This window comes from Ascaphus truei, chromosome 6 (genome assembly GCF_040206685.1).
Source record: "Ascaphus truei isolate aAscTru1 chromosome 6, aAscTru1.hap1, whole genome shotgun sequence".
Classification (NCBI taxonomy): Eukaryota; Metazoa; Chordata; class Amphibia; order Anura; family Ascaphidae; genus Ascaphus; species Ascaphus truei.
Window position 1 is genome coordinate 27,954,309 of NC_134488.1, and position 27,234 is coordinate 27,981,542.

At 42.7% G+C, this 27,234-nt stretch overlaps 1 protein-coding gene across 4 annotated transcripts; it reads left to right on the plus strand.

The window, feature by feature from the left end:
* The first annotated feature begins 189 nt into the window (after positions 1-189).
* KDM1A (lysine demethylase 1A) lies at positions 190-24,131 on the plus strand. 4 transcript variants are annotated; one of them, XM_075603750.1, is made up of 20 exons: positions 190-654; positions 7,508-7,582; positions 8,116-8,281; positions 9,990-10,123; positions 10,613-10,691; positions 10,784-10,876; positions 11,457-11,563; positions 12,342-12,423; positions 13,596-13,690; positions 14,625-14,767; positions 15,174-15,264; positions 15,536-15,670; positions 16,675-16,748; positions 19,174-19,285; positions 19,747-19,879; positions 20,482-20,669; positions 21,231-21,345; positions 21,824-21,951; positions 22,485-22,631; positions 23,433-24,131. In XM_075603750.1, the coding sequence occupies exons 1-20, from the start codon at positions 325-327 to the stop codon at positions 23,616-23,618; spliced, it is 2,613 nt and encodes an 870-aa protein (XP_075459865.1). In that variant the 5' UTR covers positions 190-324; the 3' UTR covers positions 23,619-24,131. The 4 variants fall into 4 exon arrangements, with proteins under 4 accessions (XP_075459865.1, XP_075459867.1, XP_075459864.1 ...); XM_075603749.1 differs by having other exon boundaries at positions 192-654; positions 14,619-14,767; XM_075603752.1 differs by lacking the exon at positions 7,508-7,582.
* Positions 24,132-27,234: the final 3,103 nt, after the last annotated feature.

The following is a 27,234-nucleotide window of genomic DNA, read 5'->3' on the forward strand; positions in this document are numbered from 1 at the left end:
CTCACCAGCAGAGGTCGCCCTCTCCCAACACCAACTGCGCATGCGCCACCTCTTGAGGATCCCCCCTGCTGGTTACGTGATTACCTCGCGCCGACCTCTCATCTAGCGCACACAATTCTCAATCCCTCCCCCCCCCCCCCCCCCTCTCTTCTACCTGGAGCGTCACGCGGGCACGTGCTAGGTGTTTTGTGTGCGCGTGCTGGCCGCGAGGCTGAGAGGCTGCGCGCGCACACCCTGCCCCCTCACAGCTCCGGCCGTTGGTGTGGCGCGTGACGCTGCATCCTCCGGTCCCTGGTATCGGGAGAGGCCGCGGCCTGCCCCTCAATGATCCGCTCCCTCATGCTGACCGGGAAGAAGTCCGAGGGCAGCGGGGGCAGCAATGGAAGTAGCAGCAGTAGTAGTAGTACCAGCAGCAGTATTAGTATTAGCTGCGCCCCGGGCGGTGAGAACGGGGCCGAGCCTCTGGCCCCAGCGGCCGGGACGGCCTCTCCCGACACCGGGGCCGCGTTATTAGAGAGAACCCCGCGGAAGAAAGAGCGGGCCTCTCCCGGGGCCGAGGCAGGCCCGGCCGCGCCCGGGATTTTAGGGGGCGGGGAGGGCGGCCAACCGGAGACCCCCGAGGGGCGGAGGACCAGCCGCAGGAAGAGGGCCAAGGTGAGGTCTACACACCCCGGGGGGAGGGGGGAGGGGTAGGTACGGGCTCCATATACCCCCAGGACCGTTTAACCCATTCACTACCAGCGGCCCTGCCGTGTACTGCAGAGCAGGAGCCCATTGTGCCTTTAAAAGTATAGCTATAGTGCTGTATACATGGTGTGTGTATACATTTATATATGTGTGTGTATGTATATTATATATATTTTTTGTGTTGTAGCGGTCTTGAATGACTGTCCTTTCCAGCAGCGCAGTGGTTAAACGAGAAGTCTGCGGATGGGTTTCCAGAAATAATCCTAATTTTTGTTATCTGAACTTTTTTTTTGTGACTGCGAAGACTGATCTAAACTGCGATTTTTAACATTTTGGAAGATCTGGATCTCTTAATCCCGGGGATAGGGGGAAATAAAGTGGCCGCGTGGGTCTTTACTTAAACGGCGATTATGACAAGGATAACATAAGAGGGCTATTTTTTTTTTTTTTTTGACTGCTGGTAACCCAAACTCTGTGGTGCCTCTTATTAAACCCACCAAGAGTTTGCCGTGTAAAGATCCCTGGCCCGAGTTAAATAACTTTTGATTTGAGTGACGAGCAGATAGTACGATTATATTCAAACTGACATTGTGCATTGTTCAACTAGCTGCAACCCCCAAAGGGGCTGTATTTTGATGCTCACCGAACATGAATCTGCTGTGCCACCATATAAACCTCACATAGCAGTGGAGGGGATGATAGAATTGGGGTCCAGTAGTAGCACACTTGGGTACCTTTTTATACTGATCACACGTGAAAGCTTTTGGTGCACATAGTCTGGCCACGTTAAAATCCTATCTTGCCCTAGTTGTAGCCGCTTTCATGACTCCAGCCTTGTGTCGGGGGAAAGAGGTGGTTTCATTGTGTGCCATCTGCTGCTGCTGCAAACAAAGGAACCATTAGGGAAGGCCCTGCTCAACCCTAACAGAAAAGGCCCCAGTGTGAAATCGCTACCGCAGTTTCCAGGGAGATGTAGCATTAGGGAATGTTCTATGAAAATCCATAATTAAAAAAAAAACGAAGTGCGTACTTCTAGAGGAGACTTCAAATACACATTTTGATCCTTTAATAATGTGAAGAAAATAAAAAGGAAAAATGGTCGCATGACCTATTTGCCACGCTGTTTTACAGTACAAGGGCTTTTGACTGGCGCCTGTAGAAGAACCCTCTGTAGTTTGAGAAACTGTGTACTGTAAGATACTTGGACCAATAAAGGGTATCATGCTACCTATTTTTTCCTTGGTTTTTCTTTTCACTGGTCAGAAGAAATTGGTAGCTGAAGGTTAAATGTACAATTTTTGTTTTGTAGGACAGATATTGCTTTTAACACAATACCTTTGCTAATATAGCATAGAACATGTCATGAACATGAGTGCTATATAAGAAAAGGGGGCTATTTGGAGCTTTTTCTTCTTGTATAACACTTGTAGTGTATGCAGCGCTGTACATAAGAATTTTTCTGGCACAATGAGTCCCTTCCCTGTAGAACTTACACTGTAATTGTGTTTCTTGAGGCACAGTGAACATGTCCAAGCTCGCAATGAGCGGACACTGGGATTCAGACCTGATTCACCTACTGCAAATACAGCGACATTACCAGGCGGTTACATCTTCACCTTTGACACAGTGCAACATTTCTGCTACGACTTCAAATGTCAGGAAGTTGGTTTGTTTATTGGATACTTGTCTTGGGTATATTGCCTAAGAGCATTAATGGTGCAAAGAGGAAAACTGTTCAATCACTCGCTTGTACATTTGCATTATTGGCACTTTCTAGTATCATGGACAGTAACAAACAGTCCCAATAACAATATTTAAAAAAATTGTCATCGCAATACAGAGATCTATTCAGTAGGAAAAAGACATTAACTGTTAATCATGTTTTCCATGATGGATGTTTAAAAATTGGTAATTTGGAAGGTATTCAGCTTCACATGTTAAATGTGTTTTTAAATTGCTTAATTATTTATTCCTGAACATTAGAGATGGGAAGGGACTAAGAGGGAAGGTGGTAAACACATGGCAATGTGATCTTCTTGGTAAGAGACGTGCAGCTATAACCAAGGAGGGGTGCCAAGATCCTGTTTACATTGGCAGTTCTGCCTTTTCCCCCTCGAAGCGTCCATGTCACCTGCTGTGCCTAAAATGTAGGTGACACCCACGGTAGGCTGATAGTAATAACGCAATACAAATTTTAAGTAGTGACTTATTTGTTGTTGCGATATTGCTATTCTATTAGAAATACTGCGCACCTCTATTTCCAAGTGATAATGGGTGTGGAATGGCATTGGAGAGAGTTGCTTGACTTGTGCATGATGGTAGGTTTTACAGTTCAATCTTTCTTTGCATTCCTTCCCCTACAATAGAATAATGCCAAAGCAGATCTAGCTGTTTCCATTAGTCTATGTGAGATATTTGAACCTGATGCATTCAAATTAGAAGCCCCTGTTATTAAACATGAAGTTGTCATGGACGTAAACGCCAACACACTGAGATTTTGGAACACGCAGACAGGTGATCTTAGTTCAAATGCTGTTTCTATCTCCTCAAGGGACATGCAGACCAAATTAAGCCAAAAACAGCACTTGCCTTTCTTAAAAATAAAATAAAAAAATGACCCAAGATGCTGTAACATTTTTGCTGCATTCTGAAAAGCTCCTAACAATAGCAACATGTCTCATCTTCTGTGATTATTTAGATTTTTTGCAGTTATGGTTTGGAAAGTAAATATCTTTCACTAAAACACAACCTATTTGATTTCAAGAAAACCTATTGAGTGCTTTAACTGGTGATGTGATATGTTGCTCAGTGGAATTTATGTTTAAATTTAATAATTTGTGTATCTATATTGTTAATCTCAGTTTGCTATCTGCCACCTAATAAATGTTACATATTAGTGGACCTATTTATTGTTACTGTTAACTGTTACTAAAATGTATATAATTCTATTACCAAGTGCCATTAATGCAAAGCTGCCGCATTTTTAGTAGGATCAATGGGGACAAATTTAGGGTAACGCATCAGTATATGGGACCTCTCGGCATGCTTGCACCTTTTGGTGTGCAGGATAATCCTGGGTGGACTGGACTATATAGTGGCTTTTATACACATGGCCTTAAAGCATGTGCTTATGGGTATCTGAGATCATCCTGGTATCCATTTACCTCATTTTGTGTTCTGTTGGAGATGACCTTGACACTAGCACCCCTGTGGCCATTATTACTTTTTCAGAATGATTTACTGTGTCAAAGGTGTGTAATCTCACATGGCCGTCCAAAACACAACTTTTTGTAACCTATTTTACAATCTAATATACTTCTGTAAACTAATCTAACCATGATAAAAGCAAATATTTGGTGTCTTATTTCTCTGTAAGTTAATTACAAATTGCGTTTCTTAAAGGCCTCTGAATGGGGGTAGTGATTGTCAATCAAGCGTTTTATACGTATAGGGTAAATAAGAGCCAATAAAGATAAATGGAGAGGGGGCTTTTCCTGTGCAAACTCTTGTTTAAGACTGTGACATCAGACATAAGGGAGGAGCCAGAGCAAATCTCCCAAGTCTCAGCTCACCATGTTTGCAAACTAAATACTTAAAGGTAGGGATGGGTGAAAGTGTCAAAATTCGAATCGCACATTAAAAAAAAAAAAAAAAAAAATGATTACCATCATTTTTCCTCTGTGTGAATATTATAAAACTCCTTCCCCTCCCCCTCTCCTTCCTTCTATTGCTTCCCCCTCTCCTTCCTTCTCCTACTCCCCCTCCCCCTCTCCCACCCCTCCTCCTCCCCCCTCTCTCTCTCCCACCCCTCCTCCCCCCTCTCTCTCTCCCACCCCTCCTCCTCCCCCCTCTCTCTCTCCCACCCCTCCTCCCCCCTCTCCCTCTCCCACCCCTCCTCCCCCCTCTCTCTCTCCCACCCCTCCTCCCCCCTCTCTCTCTCCCACCCCTCCTCCCCCCTCTCTCTCTCCCACCCCCCCTCCCCCCTCTCTCTCTCCCACCCCCCCTCCCCCCTCCCCCTCTCTCTCTCCCACCCCCCCTCCCCCCTCTCTCTCTCCCACCCCCCCTCCCCCCTCTCTCTCTCCCTCCCCCACCCCCCCTCCCCCCTCTCTCTCTCCCACCCAAACCCATATTTCAGGATGTGGAAGTTCTGGGTGAAGCAAATTTCATAATTGTAAACGCAGCCAATTCGAGTGTTGACCATAACATTTGCCCATCTCTACTTGAAGGCGTCAGATTTTGGTAAAGAAAAAAGGCATCAGTCATCCAGATGTAATCCCTTAAACATGTCACTGCCTTTAGTTCACTTTGGTCCTAGGAGGGATTGTTGTAACCAGTGCAACTGGACTTGCGTTCCCGCAGTGCCGTAATGGAAGATAACAGATGGAGAACATGTTATAATCGAGACTGTCAGTTGTCTGTTTTAGACCCTTTGGTTTCTCGGAGTATGAAGTTATTGTCCTGTGTGCATATGTGCTTGCAACCTAGCAACAGCTGCCCCCATGAAGTATATTTTACTTTCAGGATTGTTCTTGATCGTCTCGTACCCCAAGCAGAAATACCAGACCTTTCAGTTGCTTTATTTTATGATGTTTGTATGTAGAGTCCAATGTACAATAATCGCCTTACACTCAAAATGATGTACTGATGTAAGCAAAATGGCATTGCCCCAAATCATACATTGTGCTGGTATAGACATTGCATATCTAACTTGTGAGTCTCTATTGCTGCTAATGTCCCTAACCTAGTAACAAGGGGTGGGCAACTCCAGTCCTCAAGGGCCCCCAATGGGTCTGATTTTCAGGATATCCCTACTTCAGCACAGGTGGCTCAGTCAAAGACTGCACCAGCTGTGCTGAAGCAGGGATATCCTGAAAACCTGAACTGTTGCTGGCCATTGAGGATTGGAGTTGGCCACACCTGTAGTAACCCTAACCTTTTATCATTGCTCTAAGAAGATGCACTGCCTGCCTTTGCAATGCATAGTGTGTAGGAGAAGCAGGATCTTCACCCTTTTCTCTCCGTGAAAGTAAAAGGGCTGCTCTGTTGCGCAAGATAACCCATGTGCAACACTGCAATCAATGCCTCATTTATCTGCAATAACAGATACCCAGGGAGCCCTCCCAGGACCCTACTGAGTCTTTAATATTCCCCAAAGATTGCTCACTCTTAGTTAAGAGCAAAATCCATTTAACATGTTTCCATCTGCCTAACATAGTAGATTAGGTAAAAAAAAAAGACTTGTCCATTGAGTTAATTTTTTTTTCTTAAATTCTAACTGAGCGAGATACTCATGTTTAATGTTTGGATTTATGTTTTTAAAAGATTATTATTGTTTTATCAGTGTCAGGACCAAAATTAACCAGTAAAATGCTTAGCAGGTTCAATCTGGTTGATTGACACTTAAAAAAAATATTTACCAAATTTCAACACCTAGTTTAAAAATAAAATTAGTTTGTAAACACGCTGAGTGGAGACACGGGAGGGGTTTGATTTCCTCTGGCTGCTCCCTTCTGTCTGATGCTGCTGTGTTCAACGAGATTGCACAGGCAATGCCCCCTCTACCACCTTTATTGGCTGTATAATAAGGGATGGGTTGGATGAGGATTGATGAAGCTCCTGATAGTTCCACTCCCCCAGTTAGACACCTAGAAGAAAAGGATTATCTGCTAAATTTCAAAGAAACTAAATCTGCCAAATATTTGCTTTAAGCATGGTTACATTTGCTTTAAGACAGGCAATTGGATTGTTCAGTTATTTACAGAATTTTGTTTCTCTGGTCCGCTACCACATATTGAAGAACAAAACAAATGTGACGTGTTGCTTATCTTGTCACTTCCAGTGGATAGTTTTATATAAAAGCTGTCTGTTTTCCTCTTCGTGTTAAAGGTGCACTTCCTTTGAGATCCAAAATAAACCAATGGCAGTTGCGTGTTTAAGGAGTTACATCTAGGTGGTTGGCATATTTTCTATATTTTTTTTTTTTTGTCTTGCAAATGAAATGCTTGAGGATTTGGTCCCTGCAATTTGGTTTGTACACATGGAAGCTGAGACTTGGGAGGGGTTTGATTTCCTCTGGCAATTCTTCTGTGTGATATCACTGTGAGCTGAACTGGAGTTTGCACAGGCAAAGACCCTCTCTCCTCCCTCATCTTTATTGGCCTCTAACAAGGACAGGTTGAGTAAGCAATTGACCAGTACCCCTACCTTCATTCAGATGCCCTGATGACAAGAAAAGTCTTCTTGTAAAAGGAACCGAAACAAATTATTATTTGTTTAAGGAAGACCATTCAATTAAGTTGTCTTCAACAGTTATGTCTCCAACACCTGTGACATGCATCCATCACATACAGCTGTAGCGGACTTTTAAAGATGACATCTAAAAACATTTTGTAAACGCAATTTATCACGAAATTGGCTTCCTTAAACAAATGTAATCATGTGCAAAGCAAACATTTGGTTGGTTTGGTTTCTTTTAAATTTAAGAAAAATCTGATTATATATATATATATTTTTTAAATTGGGATTTTGGCTCATTGCAGTACGATCGGCAACTTCAGAGCTTGTTCATTAAGCCCTTTAATGTACTGATTGAAAATGCCCCCGACTTCATTACATTTTTCTCAGTTACTGTTGGACCTTTCTCATGTCCATTTTTAGGGACAGTCTCACTTAAACCTGTCATCTTTAAAGCAAACATTTTAACATTTCACTTTTTTTTTGTTTCTTTGGAAATGAACTTTTTTGTTTAAAAGAAAGCTCTGAAAGGGCCGTGTTAATTGTGTGTTTCCTCCAGCCTTAGTGTACTCTTTCCCTGTAACAGGACCAGTCAGGAGGCGGGGGGCTCTCTGCCTGTGCAAGGTCGTGCTCATCACAAAAAAGGAAGCGACTAAAGAAGGTTAAACTCCTCTCAAGCTTTAGCTTTAAAACGTTTTAATGTATTTACAAATGCATATAGGTGTCTGATTTTTGTAAAAACAAATGTCTGTACCATTGGTTTATCTTTATCCCAGGAGAGATGGCATCTTTAAGTTGGATAAACACATAGAAACACACTTTGACTGCAGATAAGAGTCACTTAGCACACATAGCTTTTCCATGTTCCTATCTGTGTCGTGTTAGTCTCTAACACCCCTGCTGGGAGGCTATTCCACTAATCTACTAATCCATCACCCTTCCTGTAAAGAAGTACTTCCTCACATTTCTCCCACCCCCCCATACACTCAAGCTTCAGAGCAGGGCCCCTTGTTCTAGCACATCTTTCCCCTGAAATATGCTTCCCCTCTTGTACCTTGTGAAACCCCTTAATATATTTGAAAGTTTCAATCAGTCCTTGTCCAAAGCTAAAATGACTAATAGGTTTTAATATTCTTTGTAAGCTGTGCTTTTTGCCACTATGCAGAATTGAGTCACAAGGTGGATCTCTTACAGGTGGAGTACAGAGAGATGGATGAAAGCCTTGCAAATCTCTCTGAAGATGAATATTATTCAGAAGAGGAGAGAAATGCAAAGGCTGAGAGGGAGAAAAAAGTTCCCCCGCCCCCTCCACAACCTCCTCCTGAGGAAGAAAATGATAGTGAACCCGAAGAACCATCTGGTAAGTTCCAGTACCTGCTTCCCTGCTGTTTGTTCAGTATGCTGTTACCATACGTCGGTGCAGGGGGGCTCAAGCCCCACCAGCAAGTCGGGCTTTTAGAATATCCCAGTCTCAGGCCAGGTGGCTTAATCGGAGGCTCGGTCGAAGACTGAACCTCTGAGCCGCTGGAGCTGGAATATCCTAAAAGGATGACTTGTTGGTGGGGCTTGAGGACTGGAGAGCACCCCTGCACCAGAGCTTTCCAACCTGTGATACTCAGGTCAAATCCATCCGTGGAGGGCCTGCCTAATGTTATGGGGGCTGGTCAGGCAGCAAAGTGCATTTCCCCCCTCAAAGTGTCTATCTGTGTGTGTATCTGTCTCTCTGTGTGTGTCTGTCTGTGTCTGTGTGCGTGTCTCTGTGTGCGTGTCTCTGTGTGCGTGTCTCTGTGTGCGTGTCTCTGTGTGCGTGTCTCTGTGTGCGTGTCTCTGTGTGCGTGTCTCTGTGTGCGTGTCTCTGTGTGCGTGTCTCTGTGTGCGTGTCTCTGTGTGCGTGTCTCTGTGTGCGTGTCTCTGTGTGCGTGTCTCTGTGTGCGTGTCTCTGTGTGCGTGTCTCTGTGTGCGTGTCTCTGTGTGCGTGTCTCTGTGTGCGTGTCTCTGTGTGCGTGTCTCTGTGTGCGTGTCTCTGTGTGCGTGTCTCTGTGTGCGTGTCTCTGTGTGCGTGTCTCTGTGTGCGTGTCTCTGTGTGCGTGTCTCTGTGTGCGTGTCTCTGTGTGCGTGTCTCTGTGTGCGTGTCCCTGTGTGCGTGTCCCTGTGTGCGTGTCCCTGTGTGCGTCTCTGTGTGCGTGTCTCTGTGTGCGTGTCTCTGTGTGCGTGTCTCTGTGTGCGTGTCTCTGTGTGCGTGTCTCTGTGTGCGTGTCTCTGTGTGCGTGTCTCTGTGTGCGTGTCTCTGTGTGCGTGTCTCTGTGTGCGTGTCTCTGTGTGCGTGTCTCTGTGTGCGTGTCTCTGTGTGCGTGTCTCTGTGTGCGTGTCTCTGTGTGCGTGTCTCTGTGTGCGTGTCCCTGTGTGCGTGTCTCTGTGTGCGTGTCTCTGTGTGCGTGTCCCTGTGTGCGTGTCCCTGTGTGCGTGTCCCTGTGTGCGTGTCTCTGTGTGCGTGTCTCTGTGTGCGTGTCTCTGTGTGCGTGTCTCTGTGTGCGTGTCTCTGTGTGCGTGTCTCTGTGTGCGTGTCTCTGTGTGCGTGCGTGCGCGTGCGTGCGTGCGCGTGCGTGCGTGTGCGTGCGTGCGTGCGTGTGCGTGTGTGTGCGTGTGTGTGTGTGGATATATAGATATATATGATATAGATATATTAAATACTTACATTTGGCAAGCATGTATACTATTTATACTATATTGTAAGTACTTACATTTTGATGTCCCTATTGAAACACGTACAATATTTGATTAACCGAGGGGTTCTTAATAGCACCCAACAGGTCAGGTTTTCAGGATATCCCTGCTTCAGCACAAGTGGGTCAGTCAGACAGCCTCTGAGCCACCTGTGCTGAAGCAGGGATATCCTGAAAACCTGACCTGCTGGGTGCTCTTGAGGACTGGAGTTGAGAACCCCTTCTCCTCCAAAGGTGCCAGCAACGCATTGCTGTGTAGTGAAGGGGTTATGAACGAACTTGAAGCCTCCCCACCTTTTATTTACTTCTTGTACCTTTTTTGATACCGTATTTTCTCTTTGTAAGGCGTGGAGGGTGCTGCTTTCCAGAGTCGGCTTCCGCATGACCGGATGACTTCGCAGGAGGCAGCCTGCTTCCCTGACATTATCAGTGGCCCGCAACCAACCCAGAAGGTTTTCCTTTATATCCGGAACCGTACAGTAAGCAGATCAATATAATCGTATCTTTCACACACTGCTGTTTACTACATTGGACAATACGGTCTTATTGTAGCAGTCCTTAGAATGGTTAACTACTGTCTTACTCCTGAGTGGGCAACGCCAGTCCACAAGGGCTACCAACAGATCAGGTTTTCAGGATATCTCTGCTTCAGCACAGTTGGTGCAGTCTTCGTCTGAGCCACTGATTGAGCCGCTTGTGCTGAAGCAGGAATATCCTGAAAACCTGACCTGGTGGCCCGCCCCTGGCATAGACTGTTTACACACAGACCATTCCCTTCTAAGAAGCTTTTTCAGAGCAATACGTTTTCCTTTTTGACATTACTTGGTTGAGTGAGAGGCACAATCAATGTGGGAAAAGGCATTTTAGTTTTGTGTTAGATAGCTTGTAGTAACCACTATATAGAATGCATGTACAATCTGTGATGGCTTTTAGACAAACTGAGGGTGCTCCTTGTTGTTTCAATTCAGTTGCAGTTGTGGTTGGACAACCCAAAAATTCAGCTGACATTTGAGGTGACTCTTCAGCAATTAGAAGCACCGTATAACAGTAAGTTGATTTTTCCTCTGTAGTGTAGTCGTTGTGTTAACATTTAGTTACATTAAGGTTTTTACTCTTGCACTTGTGTTTTTATTTTGTAGGTGATTCTGTGCTAGTTCACAGGATACACTGCTACCTAGAAAGGCATGGTTTAATCAACTTTGGTATCTACAAAAGATTGAAGCCGTTACCAAGTAAGTGCCAGTGCCTAGTAATACATCTGGAAACCAATGGAATGAGAATCTGCACGTGTCTAAAGAACACATCAATACAGCATGAATAGACTGATTTAGCATCATTAAAATTTGGATTTTATTATTTTTTATTTACTGGAAATAGTTTGGAAAACAAGGAGGCATTGATAAAACTACAAATTCAGGCTACAGTATCAATGCACAAAGCAAGGGAAGTTTACTTAATATATATATACTGATGTAGCGTCTGTGATGCTATGATGAGCAGTGATGCGGTTAGTGCTTTGTCAGGTTGGTGTGTTAATGGGGGGAAAAATGTGTGTATATATATGTATGTATGTATGTATGTGCTGTTTTTGCTTGTCTCTCCAAATGTTTCCAGAGTTCCTATTGACAATAAGAGCATACAGAGGTAATATAGCAATGCAGATAGGGTTTAATATATCCCTAATCACTTAACATTTCAGGTAATGCATTTTTTTGTTAAATGGTTTTCAACGTACAAGAAGTCTGGTATATTGAGGGGGGGGGGGTTGGGTCGCCTATTAATTGATGCACTTTATATTTTTTTGTTGTTTAGCCAAGAAAACAGGAAAGGTAATAATTATTGGATCAGGAGTCTCCGGCCTGGCCGCAGCGCGCCAGTTACAAAGCTTTGGGATGGATGTTACTCTTTTGGAGGCGAGGGTATGTGTTTAATTTGAGTAATGAGCAGAGTTCGGGTGTTCAATAAAACATAATCTGTTACACATGGGGTAATGTAACTTGCCTGCACCGGTTCATAGCGGAGATGGGGCGGGCACTTGTCAACTGTAGGGTGCCAGTGCAGGAAAGACGGTGGACGCTGAAGAATCTTTTTGGAGGCAGAGCGGTCGGGCCTCAATGCTTTGCAAAGACCTTTTGGCCAATTGTGTTTTTTGTTGTCCATGCCTTGAAAGTAATATATCACCCCAGTGATGGAAACTTTCAGCTTTTGGAAAGTATGTTTATGTACGTTATAATCAAAATTATAAAGCCATGATAGACAAAAAGAGATGGTAAATGTATGCTAGAAACCACGGAATTGTGCCTTGTAGACATGGGAAGTAAAAAATGTCTGTATTTATTTATAAAATATTTTACCAGGAAGTAATACATTGAGACTTACCTCTCGTTTTCAAGTATGTCCTGGGCACAGAGTTAAGACAAATAATACATGGTTACAAGTACAGTTACATAAATGAACAGGGTATACAGTATATACAAGACACCACAATTGCATAACAGAATAAGCTTCTCTAGGGTTGCAGACCTTGCGGATGATTCATCTGAAAACTCTTGATTTTAACATTTTTGCTGAGGGGCGTTTGCAATGTGTTAAAATAAAAGGATGCGGGGGACTTAACAATCAGTATTATGTGACGCATCAGAACTGGTATTAATATAAATCCATTTTGCTTATTTGAAAAAAAATATGAAAACCTAGGACCGGGTTGGAGGAAGAGTCGCTACATTCCGTAAAGGAAATTATGTTGCTGATTTAGGCGCGATGGTGGTCACTGGACTTGGTGAGTTTTACAAAACTATGGTACAGCTTTCATGTGCTCACTAACGAGGTACTTGAGGGGGAAGGATAATTATATTCTAAAGTGGCCATTTGGAAAATCTCCATTGACTTCAATGGTCGCTTTGGAATATAGGGACTAAGGCTATGGCCTCAATGCGCGCGACGGGGTGACTGGCAGCGCTGGTTCCCTGCATCAGTGTGAGATGATGGATACCAGGCAACTCGCGACACGGTGCACGGCCATGACGTCACGCGGCTGGTTTGTCCTCATTCGCTGAATCGCTGCTGTGACTTGGCCAATGCTCGACCGCCGCCCAAAAGACAAAAATCTTGTCTATATTCAGTATAGTAAGGAGCAAGTAGTGTACCGTTGACATTTGCTGCCAGGGGCCCCAGAAACACAGCGCACAAAAAGGTGAACATCTCCAGAGCATGGAGTGGGGTCTCCCAGAGCTAAACCAAACCCCTGATTTCTGAGATTTGTCCTTTATATGCTGGTGTTACTAGTCCAACGGGCCAATCTGCAATGTCATACGTGCATGACCAGCTTCCAACTGGACCACCCTGACAGCCATCTTTATTACTTTTGTTTTGCCAGAACCAAAAAAGCAAAATATCATATTGAATGGATGTCGTGTTTTTTTTATATATATATATATATATATTTTAACATCAAAAAAAACATGATGTTTTTACGTTGTGTCGCATAGCGATCTGACATGTGATTTGTGTGGGTCTGTCTTTTGTGTTTTTTATACTCTTTGTTAATAAAGTCCATTTCTATTTTTCATAATACAGCATTTGAGTGCACCTTTTTGACCCTACTCTCCCTCCTTTTTAGTTATATATATATATATAACTATGGCCAGAATGTATTCCAGTATGGGGTCCCTTGTGGTGATAAATCAATGTAATTTATCTGTATTTCCATCTATACTGTGAGAAGATTACTACTGGATATAATGCCTGGCTCACATTCTCCCTACAATACAGTTAGTAATCTAAGCAATGCTGCACTAATTTGCAAACATGTTAAGTGTAGTGGCTGAGTTAAAGGTAAGAGAATGACTTACACAATATGTATGCTATAAACGTTCTTTAAAAAAAGTATTCAAATACTGTTGTGTTTTACACTTGTAAAAGTGTTTTTTTTTTTTCATTTTTTTTTTTTAGGTGGGAATCCAATGGCTGTTATAAGTAAGCAAGTAAATATGGAACTAGCGAAGATCAAGCAAAAATGCCCACTTTATGAGGCTAATGGACAAGCTGTAAGTTTAAATAAAGACCTGCTTAATGCTTGTTCTGTCACATTAAAATGTTAGGGTGCATGGGATTTTTCTCCTGCCCAGCTGTTTTATCTACAAGTTGAGCTCTTGTGCAGCTTCGGGACACCTTATTAACATTTGTACACATGTAATTTGTAAGTACGTGTGTCACACTGGATTTGAAGATAGGATAAGTATCTGAGATGATGACATTTAAGATAGGTTGAACTCTGAACATGTTTGTTCTATAAAGTTATTCAAGCTTCATTCTGTGTTTACATGACCACACATTTTTTGTACATTTTTTTTCTCAATAGATGAGCTCAATACATTAAAGACTTTTCTGGTAATGTGGTTAGATCTCCACCCCATTTTAACACGGTCACATATCCGCTTTCCTGCGAAGATGTGTCTATAGTGTTCAACCTTTGTTAAATATGCATACTGTACATCTATTTGCATAATGTATTTGTATAAGGATCCAGAGAAGGGCAAGCGAAAACCCCAGTGCAACCTTTCCTAAATACATCTTGCCAGGGGAAAAATAAACACAATTCCTTCCCAAATCCAGAGAATAGCAATCGATTTGGTTCTCTGATCAATGCTCGACCGCTGTTTTTAACTTGTTTGCGCGCGTTTTTATTGACCATGCTACTAATGAGGATGCCACTGTAGTTCTGGCTAACTGGATTCACCCACCTATACATTTGAAACAATCTGGAACTGAGGAACTCTTGGAGAGAGTAACTGGTGCAGTATATTAGAAAACTCAAAGTAGATCTTTTTTTTCTTTTTTTTGCCAGCAGTGCTAATTGCTGCTCGGTGAATGAATTTGTAGTTTTTTCAGGCTACGTTTAATAGTGAAATAAAGGAATTTTTTGCTACCACGTCGGCTTAGTGCCTCAATTTTATATTTCTGTTAAACTTCGAGTTTCAGGTGCCGAAAGAGAAAGATGAAATGGTCGAGCAGGAGTTCAACCGCTTGCTGGAAGCGACCTCCTACCTCAGCCATCAACTGGACTTCAACATACTCAACAATAAACCTGTCTCTCTAGGGCAGGCTTTGGAGGTTGTAATACAGTAAGTTACATTTTTTAAACTTTATTGTATTTTTTTTTTAATAATCGATTGTATATTTTTTTTATTCTTGACTTAGACTTGGCAATAGAAGGTCATCTTGACTACTGCTTGTTTAAATGCAGTTAGGCCAATAAATGTCCAAACATTGTCTCTCTTGCTCTGCAGTACTTTGCTGGTTCTTCTGGTGGCGAATGGGTTAACTAAAAAATAAATATATATATTTGCGTGTGCAGTGCAAACAGCAGTTAAACAAGATTGGTGCATGTAAACAATTGGTGTGCTACACTTCAGGTTAAGGCCTGTTACACCTCCAGTGTACTTTTCAACAATTTTGTTTCTAATAACAAAGTTTCATTTACCAGATTAAGACCTTCTTACTTAAACTCTGCTTTAATCTTTTATCTAGGCTACAGGAAAAGCATGTGAAAGATGAACAGATTGAGCACTGGAAGAAAATAGTGAAAACTCAGGAAGAATTAAAAGAACTGCTTAATAAGGTTTGATTGCCTTTTTAGTTCTGCTTTCTTTTTTTTTTTTTTTTTTTTACACACTTTCTTCGTAATCCTACGTTGAATCGTATCTTTTATTTAAACCGGGTGTATGTATATGTGTGTATCAAACCTCTTCAGCCTTCGTTGATCCTCTGCTAGTTGATGGCCTGCCTGCCCTCCCCAATGATCTCTCATGTCTAAAGAATAGATTGGTAGCCATTTCTGCTGTTTCGTGGTTGTGTGTATAAATAACCGAAGCCTTCCTCCTTTTTAAAAGCTGGTTAATTTGAAAGAAAAGATCAAAGAACTTCATCAGCAGTACAAGGAGGCATCTGAGGTGAAACCACCACGAGATATCACTGCTGAGTTCCTTGTGAAGAGTAAGCACAGAGACCTGACTGCACTATGCAAGGTACATGTTCTACCTAATGTTTGTTCTTATCGCACTGGCAGTGTATATAATGTTGTACAGTAGATAGCATTTTTGCAGGCGCAAGGAGCCCCTCTCCAGAAGAGCTTACAATGGAATATTTTGGTGCCTGTTATGGGACATAGTCACTTATCCAAGGTCACATGGTGAGCTAACAGGATCGAACCAGGTTCCATGTGCTTTTAAGTGCAATTTTCTTACCACAAAGAGGCTCCTTAACAGTAGCTTATTAATTTCTGTGTTTGGTAGTGGAAACCAAAATAAGGTTTGTCACCAATATTATTCCACTTTGTTAAATGCAGATATTGGGTAATTTGGGTTAGTAAATCGAAACAGATTTGTCATCTTAATGCCTAAGGAACATGCACTGTGTCCAAATGCAAACCATATATTTTCAGGCAGGCTTTCTTTTAACTAGGGTACCCCAAACCCTCTGCGAGGAGACTTACATTCTTTTAACTGCAAAAATTGCCATACCCATTAGCCAATTTTCAGGCTGCTCTATTAATGTAATTTCTAATTCTTCCTGACTTCAGCTGTGCTGGGTACAATTTACCATCCTGTTCTCCATAAAATGTTTCATAAAATGCTTTGGTCTCTCCGTATCATGCATTTCCCATTGTCCCTTCAGTGCTTTTCTTGTGCGGTGTTAATATATTTGTTGGTCATTTGGCATCATAATTACAAACCAACCCACTTTTTATATGTTGATCCTAGCATTGCCCGTTTCATCACTATAGAGCTCAGAAAAAAATTGCAACGTCCCTCAATCATGTGGGGGTCATGGAGGCGTTAAACACGTAAAACCATTATTTAAAACACGGTTTTCACTTTAACCCTTTCAGTACCTTCATGGTCACAGACGCTGGCATGCCATTCGCTAGTATGATGTGGGGTCAATCATTCACTGCATTGTTTTCAAACGTGTGCTGCGGATACACACAGCATATATTGCATCACGAATTGCTTTTCTTTCTATCCATCAGGATTATGATCTGTTGGCAGAGTCCCAGGTGAAACTTGAGGAAAAATTGCAAGAACTTGAAGCAAATCCTCCAAGGTAAGAGACTTTAAACATTTTGGGATTTTATATATTTGTATTACCTTTATGTTTGTCTATACTTGAAGTAGTAGTAACGTTTGGCAATATACACACTTGATCATAGTATTTAGATAATAAAAAAAATGAAACATTGTTGTGTTACCTGTATTAGTCTGCTTTGAATGTCATTGATCATTTAGGGACATGGAATTTTATAACCCCATAGCTTTTAAAGAAGGTAGATCTGCCAGTTGTAACCATCTACCTCAATAAGATCACTTTGGCTTATTTGAGCCTTCCTCTTAATCCCCTTGCTACCCCTATCTGACGTTCGGCAATATGGGGCAGTATAATTGTTTTATTTTAGAAACACAATTTGTTACAACTGTTAAATAATTGGCAATTAGATTTTGTTATTTGACATTTATTCTGATTTATTTTTTCAAACTTGAGCAAACATTGATTGTGCTAATCATAATTATCACAAAATGTTTTCTATCGCTATCATGGGAAAATGTGTTATTGCCCAATCGTATGTGGTAGCACCTGATAATAATGCAGTTGCCCTATGCCTGTGAACGTATAACTGAGGCGACATTACACTTGTTGATCAAAATGTTGTAATTCTCTTGTACTCTGGGGGTGGGGGGTCAGTTACTTCCACTTGTAACAGAGTACATTCATTTGGTTGATAAAAGACATTGTCTATAGAGTTCAACCTTTTTGCATTTATTTGGCGAGATGATCCTCCTATATTTAGTGCTGTTGGTTCAGAGGTAGGCAAACAAACCCAATCATGTACAATGATGTCTCCTAACGGGAGGTGGGTCCTTCCTGACTCCAGTATTAGTATTCCGATTTCTCCCTGTATCAATGCTCTGCCTATGTTTTTAATGTATTCAGTACAGCATGTCTAGCCTTTTCTTAAAGTGATCTATTATATCTGCCATCTGTCTTTATGGGTGTTAAGCCCCATGTTGTCTCTACCCTTGCTGTAAATAACCCTTTTCTTTTGCTGGTGATATCTCCTTTACTTTAATATCCAGAGATGACCCCTTGTCCTTTGTACTGACCTTGAGATTAAACATTCCCTTCATTTCCTTGGATAGCCTATCCCTTAGTCACCTTTTCTAATTTAATCCACCCTAATTTGGATAGCCTCTTTGTAAATTATATTTTATATCCCCGTTATTAATGTATTGGCACCTCTCCTTCTCCCATAACTAAATCTCCTTTGGATTCCATTGTGGGTGACTAACAGAAGTAATTGCTGCAGTGGGTACCAAACCCACCCTTTTCACAATGTATGATATTGTACCGTTGCCACAGATAATTGTGTAAACAAAGATTTGGTCTCCCTATGTGTAAAGGCCTTCATGGAAAAACATACTGTGGAAATGGCCACATCATTTCTTCATAACAGATGCTTTATTTATCCTAAATTGATAAGTTGGAGTAGGTCTGATCTGACCGTTCTGAGTTTTATCATCTCCGCCTTTGAATAGCATTGCAATGCATGTAAAATAGGAAAGACACGCAACAGTTCTCCTCCTGCACATTAACCAGGCAATCCAAGTGTTTTTTTTTTTGTTTTTTTTAAACATTTTAATTTTTTACCCAGGATTGAAGCAGGGGGATCTCTGGAGCTGAACCCCCATTAATGACATCACCGGGACCCCCTGCTCCCAGAGATGCTTACCTCCGATGGGGTTGCAGGTAGCTCTCTGCTTTTAAAAGCTGTCACGTGGGCCAACAGGAAGCCGCTCTGGGTGATGTCACGGCTTCCCATTGGTCCACAGGGCGCATTAACTTTTTTTAAATGGCCATAATTTGAACTCTGCTACCCAGCCGAAGGGGCTGCCGGCTCCCCCTACTGAGGTAAGTATCTCTGGAAGTGGGGTGTTCCCAGAGCAGAAATTAGTGGGGTCAGTTTCAGAGAATCCTGTATAAAAAATAAAAGCTTGGATTGCCTCTTTAAAGCAGCATTTCAATGTCTGTGTTGCTCATTTTGCAAACCGGCCCTGTTTTAATTTCTGTAACATAATGCTGGAGATATCGGTTGCTGACAATTTGCCTCCCATGGATGATAAAATGGCTGCTGCCATTCACATGCATTAAGACATGCGGTTGCCATGATAACAGCTGGGGCCAGTGAAATACTAAAGAGATGAACTGCTGAAAACAAAGATTTAAAATAAGATTGGCACAACACGCACGATCGTGTCCTGTTGTGACAATTTTTGTTTTTGGGGGTTTCCTCCTTTTGAAAGTAATTACACTGAACGCTCTTATGGTTAATTTTTTTGGGGACGGGGAGCTGTACCTTTTACTTAACAATGCAGCAAGGACATCTTAAACAGATTTCTAATAAATACTTCAGATTTTGTGAGAACCTTGTGAATAATCTTAGCTGATCTATTACTTCACATTCTTTTCTTTTTAGTGATGTTTACTTGTCTTCTCGAGATCGACAGATACTAGATTGGCATTTTGCAAACTTAGAATTTGCTAACGCAACTCCTTTGTCTACACTTTCTCTCAAGCACTGGGATCAGGTAATCTTTCTGATGAAAGTCTGTTTTCATAGCATTATGTTTTTAAGAAGTGGGATGAGAAGATGGTAGTTTTAGTCCATAGTGTAGATGGGGAGGGGAAAAAAGAACAGAAACGAACAGTGATACCTTTAATGACTAACTCAGGGATGCTCCTCACTCCAGTCAGTGACAACACTTCCTCCCCTCAACAGGTTAGGTTTTCCGGATATCCCAGCTTCAGTGCGGGTGGCTTAATCAGTGACTCGGCCAAAGACTGAGCCACCTATGCTCAAGCAGGGTCTGATTGAGCCACCTGTGGAGCTGGGATATACTCAAACCTAACCTGTTTGGGGGGGGGGGGGGTCACTAACTGATAGAGTGCAAGCTTCCAGGACCACTCGGGTCCCTTCAGGCTAATTGGGGTGTATATGTCGGTTACGCCTTTTCTATGTTCATAATCCTGTGTAATATATTTTTCTCAGGATGATGATTTTGAATTCACCGGCAGTCATTTGACGGTGCGGAATGGGTATTCATGTGTTCCCGTCGCATTAGCAGAAGGCCTGGACATCAAATTAAACACTGCAGTGCGTCAAGTACGCTACACCGCTTCTGGTATGATTCAAGTCTCTGCCGAACAGTGGCCTCAAATGCATGAAACAAGTCTCTCACTGTTACTATAGTTAGTTATTTTTTATTTTACGGCCTGAATACAATAAGCAGGTTTCTGGGGGAGACTGCAGAACGTGGACTCACCTAGAGGGAATTGGAGTGCCAGACCCAATGACTTCGTAGCTACATCTCAAGGGCACCCAAAGTGTTCATTGAAATATTTCCTTTTGAGTCTTAATTTCTTGTGCAGAGGGGAAAGGAGCGGCTCAGTGAGTAAAGACACTGACTCTGTAAACAATGCCAGTGAGTTAGAATCAGGGAAACTAGATCAATTCCTGATGTGACCTTGGGCAAGTCACTTTATCGCCCTGTGCCTCAGGCACCAAAAACATAGATTGTAAGGTTATCTGAGCAGGAACGGTGTCTAACAATACTATGTGCTGCGTACCGCGCTCTATACTGGCGTTGAGTCCCATTGGGAGGAAAGCGCAATATGAAAGTTATTAAATATTTGTTAAATTGTCAGGCATCTAGAAAATGACGTACCTAATGCCGCCATTTTTATATTCTAAGGAATATTTTTTTTGGTGCCCCTTTTCCTACAGGATGTGAGGTCATAGCTGTGAACACTCGCTCCACAAGTCAGACTTTCATTTATAAATGCGATGCTGTCCTGTGCACGCTTCCTCTCGGCGTATTAAAGCAGCAGCCTCCTGCTGTGCAGTTTGTCCCTCCTCTCCCAGAGTGGAAGACGTCTGCTGTTCAGAGAATGGGGTTTGGTAATCTGAACAAGGTAACGTCTCCGTGTGACCCGAGCAGCTGCAGCCAGCGCGTAGGCAAAAAAAATATTATATTGCTCATCGTAGTGTTACATGTTCTAGGGCAGGGGTGCTCAATGTCAGCCCCCCATAACAGGTCAGGTGTTCAGGATATCCCAGTTTCAGCACACGTGGCTCAATCAGAATCTTATCAACCAATAAGCCTGATTTGAGCCACCTGTGCTGAAGCAGGAATATCCTAAAAACCACACCTGTTGGGGGAGCTTGCGGACTGGAGTTGAGCCCCCTGTTCTAGAGAAGACCATGTCCTGTGTCTATCTGGCCAAAAACGGTCCACAATCCCCAATGTATGTCACCTCGGTAAGATCCAGGGAGGTAGAATATTTGTGCAAATTGTTTCAATAAAAGTAGTTTGTTTTTTAATAATATAGCAGGACTTTAAAAGGGTATGTACACTTATATTTTGAGAAGTGACACTTAAAATGGTATCGTGCCTTTTTTTTAAAAATAAATAAACCGGCTACGTTGTGATAGATTACAACTAATATCATGACACTCGTGGATTCTTTTTGTAGGTGGTGCTCTGTTTTGATAGAGTATTTTGGGATCCAAGTGTAAATTTATTTGGTCATGTCGGAAGCACCACTGCAAGCAGAGGGGAGCTTTTCCTGTTCTGGAATCTGTACAAAGGTATGATTTATTTATACAAGATGTATTTCAGTCCATACACACTGACACTCTGCTGTTCGACCAATTTAATAACGTGCCATTTTGTAGCTTGCAAATAGAAACTCCCAGCTCCAGGAACACGCTGATGGCCGATATATGTAACTTGTACAAGATCACCTGTCCGGGAGAAGAATATGGCCACCGGGGACAGCCAATAGAAAGCTGCAGAGTCAGATGAAATCGCTGCTTTCTATTGGGTAACCCATCTAGCCATCTTGGATTTTTTTTTTTCATTCTACCAGGGCACCCTGAAGCCTGGGGTAAAACAGTTAGGTCAATGTCCGACAAAGGAACAAAAACAATTGAGAGATTTAGATTGCTGTTTTAAGGAACTGTGGGCTATATTTATCATGCAGTGCTGGGCCAAAGGAAAAGTTTATATACCTTACTTTACATGAATATGTATGTTTTCACTGAATTGTCATTCTTTTCATGCCAGCTCCAATATTGCTGGCCTTGGTAGCTGGAGAAGCTGCAGGGATCATGGAAAACATCAGTGACGATGTTATAGTTGGCCGTTGCTTGGCAATCCTCAAAGGGATATTTGGCAGTAGTGCTGTTCCACAGGTATGTCTCACAGGGCAACTTACTGAGGTCTTCACAATAGCAAAGGATTAACCTCCAATAAGTTCCTACCTGTCTTTGGGTCTACACCACGGGTGGGCATCTCCAGCCCTCATTCCACAAATAGGTCGGGTTTTAAGAATATTGTGCTTCAGCACAGGTGACTGAGCCACTGATTGACCCACCTCTGCTGAAGCAGGGATATCCTTAAAACCTGACCTGTCGTTCGCCGTTGAGGGCTGGAGTTGGCCACCCCTGCTTTCTACTGTTGTACGTACGTAGTCCTATTCAGTATTGCATTATGGAGACACATTTGCTTTTGCCTGCAATTGGAAAGCCATAAAATGCCTGGATGGTTCACAGCCTGCCACGATGCAGGAGAGTTCTTAATGGTAAGTCCCGCGGCACATTGTGTTAATGAGACTTGGGTCAGCATTTCATGCCCTGAGGTTTAAGTCCTAGAACATTCTGTGATCGTGGAGATGAAAGTGCTGAATCGTATATCTGTGTGTGACGTTGGTTCTCTATTTCCGTAGCCAAAAGAGACTGTAGTCAGCCGGTGGCGTGCCGATCCGTGGGCCCGGGGATCTTACTCTTATGTAGCAGCAGGATCCTCCGGAAACGATTACGATTTGATGGCTCAACCGATCACTCCAGGGCCAGCCATTCCTGGGGCACCACAGGTGAGTTACAACGGGAGGTGATGGCAATGGCCTAGGACAGCTGTGATTTTAGAATTTAATTTAATTTTACTTCTAAATGTAACACTGTGTAGAGCTTTTTAAACCTCCTAGGTCTCAATAGGGGACACAGTAGACCTGAAGCTCTTGGTCAGGACTCAACCGCTATTAGTGATTTGAGCTGCTTGGTGCAAGCAAGATATTTTGTGTAGGATCGTGAACTTCTCTTCCAAATATAACGGTTAATACGAGTGACAGCCCTATTAGAAAGACTTGTGAATATCGTACATAATTCAGGTTTACAGTTTGAATAGGCACGGTTTACTTGACTACAAAATGGACCCCTACACTAAAGATAGATACTCCTTAACTAACGCCCCCTGTTAATTTTATTTTACCCTATGCCTTTTCTCCATAAATGTATTTCCTCTTCCGGTCTTCCTTTATTTTTTTATCTGTTAGACTATTATAACTTACAATGCCAAGGTTATTTCTACCTGTAGAGTAGATTTATAGCTTTTGGCGCACACTGTATGCTTAAGAATCGTGTTTCTAGACGTTTAAAATGCTCAGTGATTTGATTTGTTGTGGGTTCGTTGTCTTATACTGTTTGGATATACTTGCATACTGTCCTCCGAGGAGGTGTCGCTTATTCCATGTCCGTGCAGTGTTTTAAATTGTTTTTTTATTTTGTGTAAAATTGCACACAAAAAAAATTACTTATTAAAAAGGTTTAAAAAAAACAAACAAAAAAAACACATTATCAGCCTGTAATAGTTTATTTTCCCGTCCTTTTTCTTTTAGCCTGTTCCACGTTTGTTCTTTGCCGGAGAACATACAATTCGTAACTACCCTGCAACAGTTCATGGCGCTCTTCTCAGCGGATTGAGAGAGGCCGGGCGCATTGCAGACCAGTTTCTTGGTGTCATTTATAACCTACCTCGTCAAGCTACCCCTGGAGTTCCAGCCCAGGCCGCACCGACCATGTAGTTATATGCAAAGGACACCCCGTCAGGGTGCTGGGCAAAACTGAACTGAACAACATCTTTCTTGCATAAAAACACGTTCAATTCTGGAAACTGTATTTTCATGGACTGGTTTACATTATACCAACCAGAAAAGGAGTGTGCCCTGGACTGTCTTACCCACCTACAACAGGAGTGGCCAACACCAGTCTTCAAAGGCCAACCAACACGTCAGCTCTTCAGGACAAATGGCTCAATCAGTGGCTCAGTTGAAGACTGAGCCACTGATTGAGCCCCCTGTGCTGAAGCAGGGTTATCCTGAAAATCTGACATGTTGGTTGGCCACCCTGATCTACAAGCATTAATGGATTATTACTTAAACATGTGTTGCCTTCTACAGCAGAACCATGATATCTTCATGGCGTGGGGACTCTCGTTAGACCAAGTCACAATTCCTCACTCCTAGCCGTAGTATCTATTTTTGCATCATTAAATTTGCCTCCTGATGTTTAAATAAACATTACCTTGGCATGGATAAGTGATTCTGCGTCTTTATTTGTTATTAAAGTATGACTTTAGTTGTGCATTACTGATGTAGTAGTGAATTGCAAAGTAATTATGTCCGTCAAGTACTTTTATTTTAAAGAATAAAATTCTTTATGAAAATGGTTCCCAAACTGATTTTTTAATTTTTTTTATTTCCCCCCCCCCCCCCCCACATAATCATTCTGGATTTGACTGTGCGGTGTAGAACAAATAAGACGCATGCACAACAAATGTTTTTTGAGAGATTTGCTCAAAATATAAGGTTCACAGTTTTCCAAAATGCGTTCATGCGCCCCCCCCCCCCCCCCCCCCCACATTGGAAGTTGAAATGAAAGAGATTTTCCGGATAACACCATTATCCTGGGAACGTGTATCCATCTGAAGTATAAAAAAAACATGCATATAAAGCTCATTCAAGGACCTATCTCATAAACGTATCCACAAATTTAGCTTGACAGCCATGTGATGTATTTGGTAATTATAAACCAGGTTCACTGGCATATCTGAAATAATTGCACATTTTTATTAATGAAGTGGTGTTTTTTTTTTTAACTGCCCCATTTTCTGTGGTTTATTTTAGGAGACCTGATGGAGACCTTATTCTATCAGTATCTCAATCAGTATTTCTCTCTAAGCTCTTTTACTTACCACAGACCCTAAAAATATTGCCCCTAGGTTCTGATCCCACCATGGACCAATGTATACTAATGATATATTTAAGGTGTTCAACATGGAGAGCTGAGAATTGGGAGGGGTTTGATTTTTTCTTTTGGGTGCTCCCTTTTGTGTGAAATCACTGTGTGTAACAAGTTTGCACAAGCAAAGCCACCTCTTCTCCCATTCTCTCTTAATTATTAGTTCTTTGAGGACGGGGTGGGTTAATCCGGATCGGCTTGCAAAAGTGCGTGTACAGCCTCTTTCCTTCGCCGTAGTGTAGCGGTGCTGAAGGGAGCTCACCTGGAGGGGTCCTTGCACGATAGTCAAGCCCGGCTTCTGTGATCGCCACCTGGGTGAGCTCCGCTGCACCTGCTCCACAGGGGGGTTTTAGGGTAGAGCTCGGGGCCTGGTGCAGTTGCACGGATTGGCTCCCACATCAAGCCGCGCCACCCACCTAGTTGACAAACTGCCACATTCAGAGGGTCCCTAAGAAATGCAATTTCTGTTCATTCAAACCTTGGCTTTTAGCATCTTTGTTTATAAACCCAATTGAACTCTAATTTGTTACAAATGGTGTTTTTTGTTTTTGACTGGCTTATGTGGTATTGCACCTGTGCCAAAAGAGATTAACTTATCTTGTGGCTGCCTTTTAAACTGGACCTTCCAACCCGCCAGCCTTTTCTGATGCTTCCTGCTCTTTCGTCATTGCCGTGTAGCTGTGCTTCAATAGCAAGGCAGGTCATACCATCAGCACAAAAATAGGCAATGTTTCTACATGAGAAACTTGTAGTATGAAGTATTAATAAACACATGACTGGTCTTGGTATCCAGAAAAGATGCTCTCCATCCCCCCACCCGAAGCAGAGCTGCAGTTGTCGGCGAAGCCGTCTTATCCTGAGCTTCTCTGGGTTCTTTTCAAGTCTAATAATGTCACTAAATGAGATGGGATTAGCAGTCATACATTTAGGTTTTGAGCTCATGTTTTAAGAATAAATTCGTTTACAAAAAAATTGGTAAGCAGGAAAAACAATACAGGTGAAAACTGACATTCTCCTGGACAGTACGGCGGAGAAATCTTTTACAAAATAAAGAATAAACATGCTGCTTTCCTATTAGAAACATTACAGTTCTATTCTACATTGGGCTCAGATCCGTGCGTCAGAAACAGATGCTAAATCCAAGACTTGAGCTGTGAAACTCGTGGATCAATCCTTTAAGAACCGAGTACTATGTAAAATTTGTAGTGACAACTGCGTTCCAGTGTTTGATCACACAAATGATGGAGAAAAGAACTCAGGCTAATAAGACATAACATCCTCTGTGGGGCCAAAAGATCCCTGAGGTAGGGGCAAGCAATAAACCCCCATAGTACCTCCAATGGGGATGGTCCCCGTCAAACTGTTAAAAGTACTTACATATTGCACTGGTCCTTTGGATTCCTGGTAGACATGCAGCCAAGTAGATATGGATAGCTGTAGAGAAAAGAGGAAACTGGCGCACAGTCCAATGAAGTGGGTCCCAGGATAACAAAAATAAATATTTATTGATGTGAAAACATCCAACAAACAGAGGAGAGCAACCTCCTACGCGTTTCAAACAGTAGTTCTTTGTCAAGGAGTATTAGAACCGAGTACTAATCTGGCGTAGTATGTATATTCTGCTAGTGTTGTGTATTGCGGTCTCCCTGGGGACTGCTGGCCAAGCTTGCGCTTGATAAGTCTTAATTATTGTATATCACAATTAATAAAATGCTTTATATTCCATGGAGAACCACTCTCATGCACCATTATGTGAGTGATTACACTGGCTACCCATACCCTACAGTCAAATTGAACACATTTGTGCTCGCCTCCAAAATGATGCATAACACCGCTCCTCTGTACATCTTTAACCTAATTTCCAAGTACACTCACGCAGTTTCCGCTCTGTTTCGCTACATCCCTTTTACTGCCGCTCACTCCCGTGTTGCACCCAAATTCTGAAACTGTATCATGCACAATCGGATTCAGGGCCGCCGACAGACTGCCTGTGGCCCAGGACTAGCGCTTCGACTGGAGCATCCCATGTGTCGGCAGCCACCTCTCACTCCTTCCCCCTTCCTTCTCACTCTCCATCCAACTTCCTTCTCTTCTCACTCCCCCACCTCCATCTTCCACCCCCTCTCTCCTCTCACACTCTACCTCCCCCCCCCCCAGCCTCCACTCAATCCCCCACTCAACCCCCGGACACACACCCACACCTCTTCACTTACAAAATACAATATCCCTCCAGCCACAAAATGCAAAACCCCTCAACCACACACAAAATTCTCCTTTCTCTCTCCCCCCCCCCCCCCACATACACAATACAATAAGCCGCCCCCCCTCCTTGCTGGTGATCTGAGGCCCCAGCTGCTGTGGGCCGCTCCCCCACCAGTGCAAGCCAGAAGCTGGGCCTGC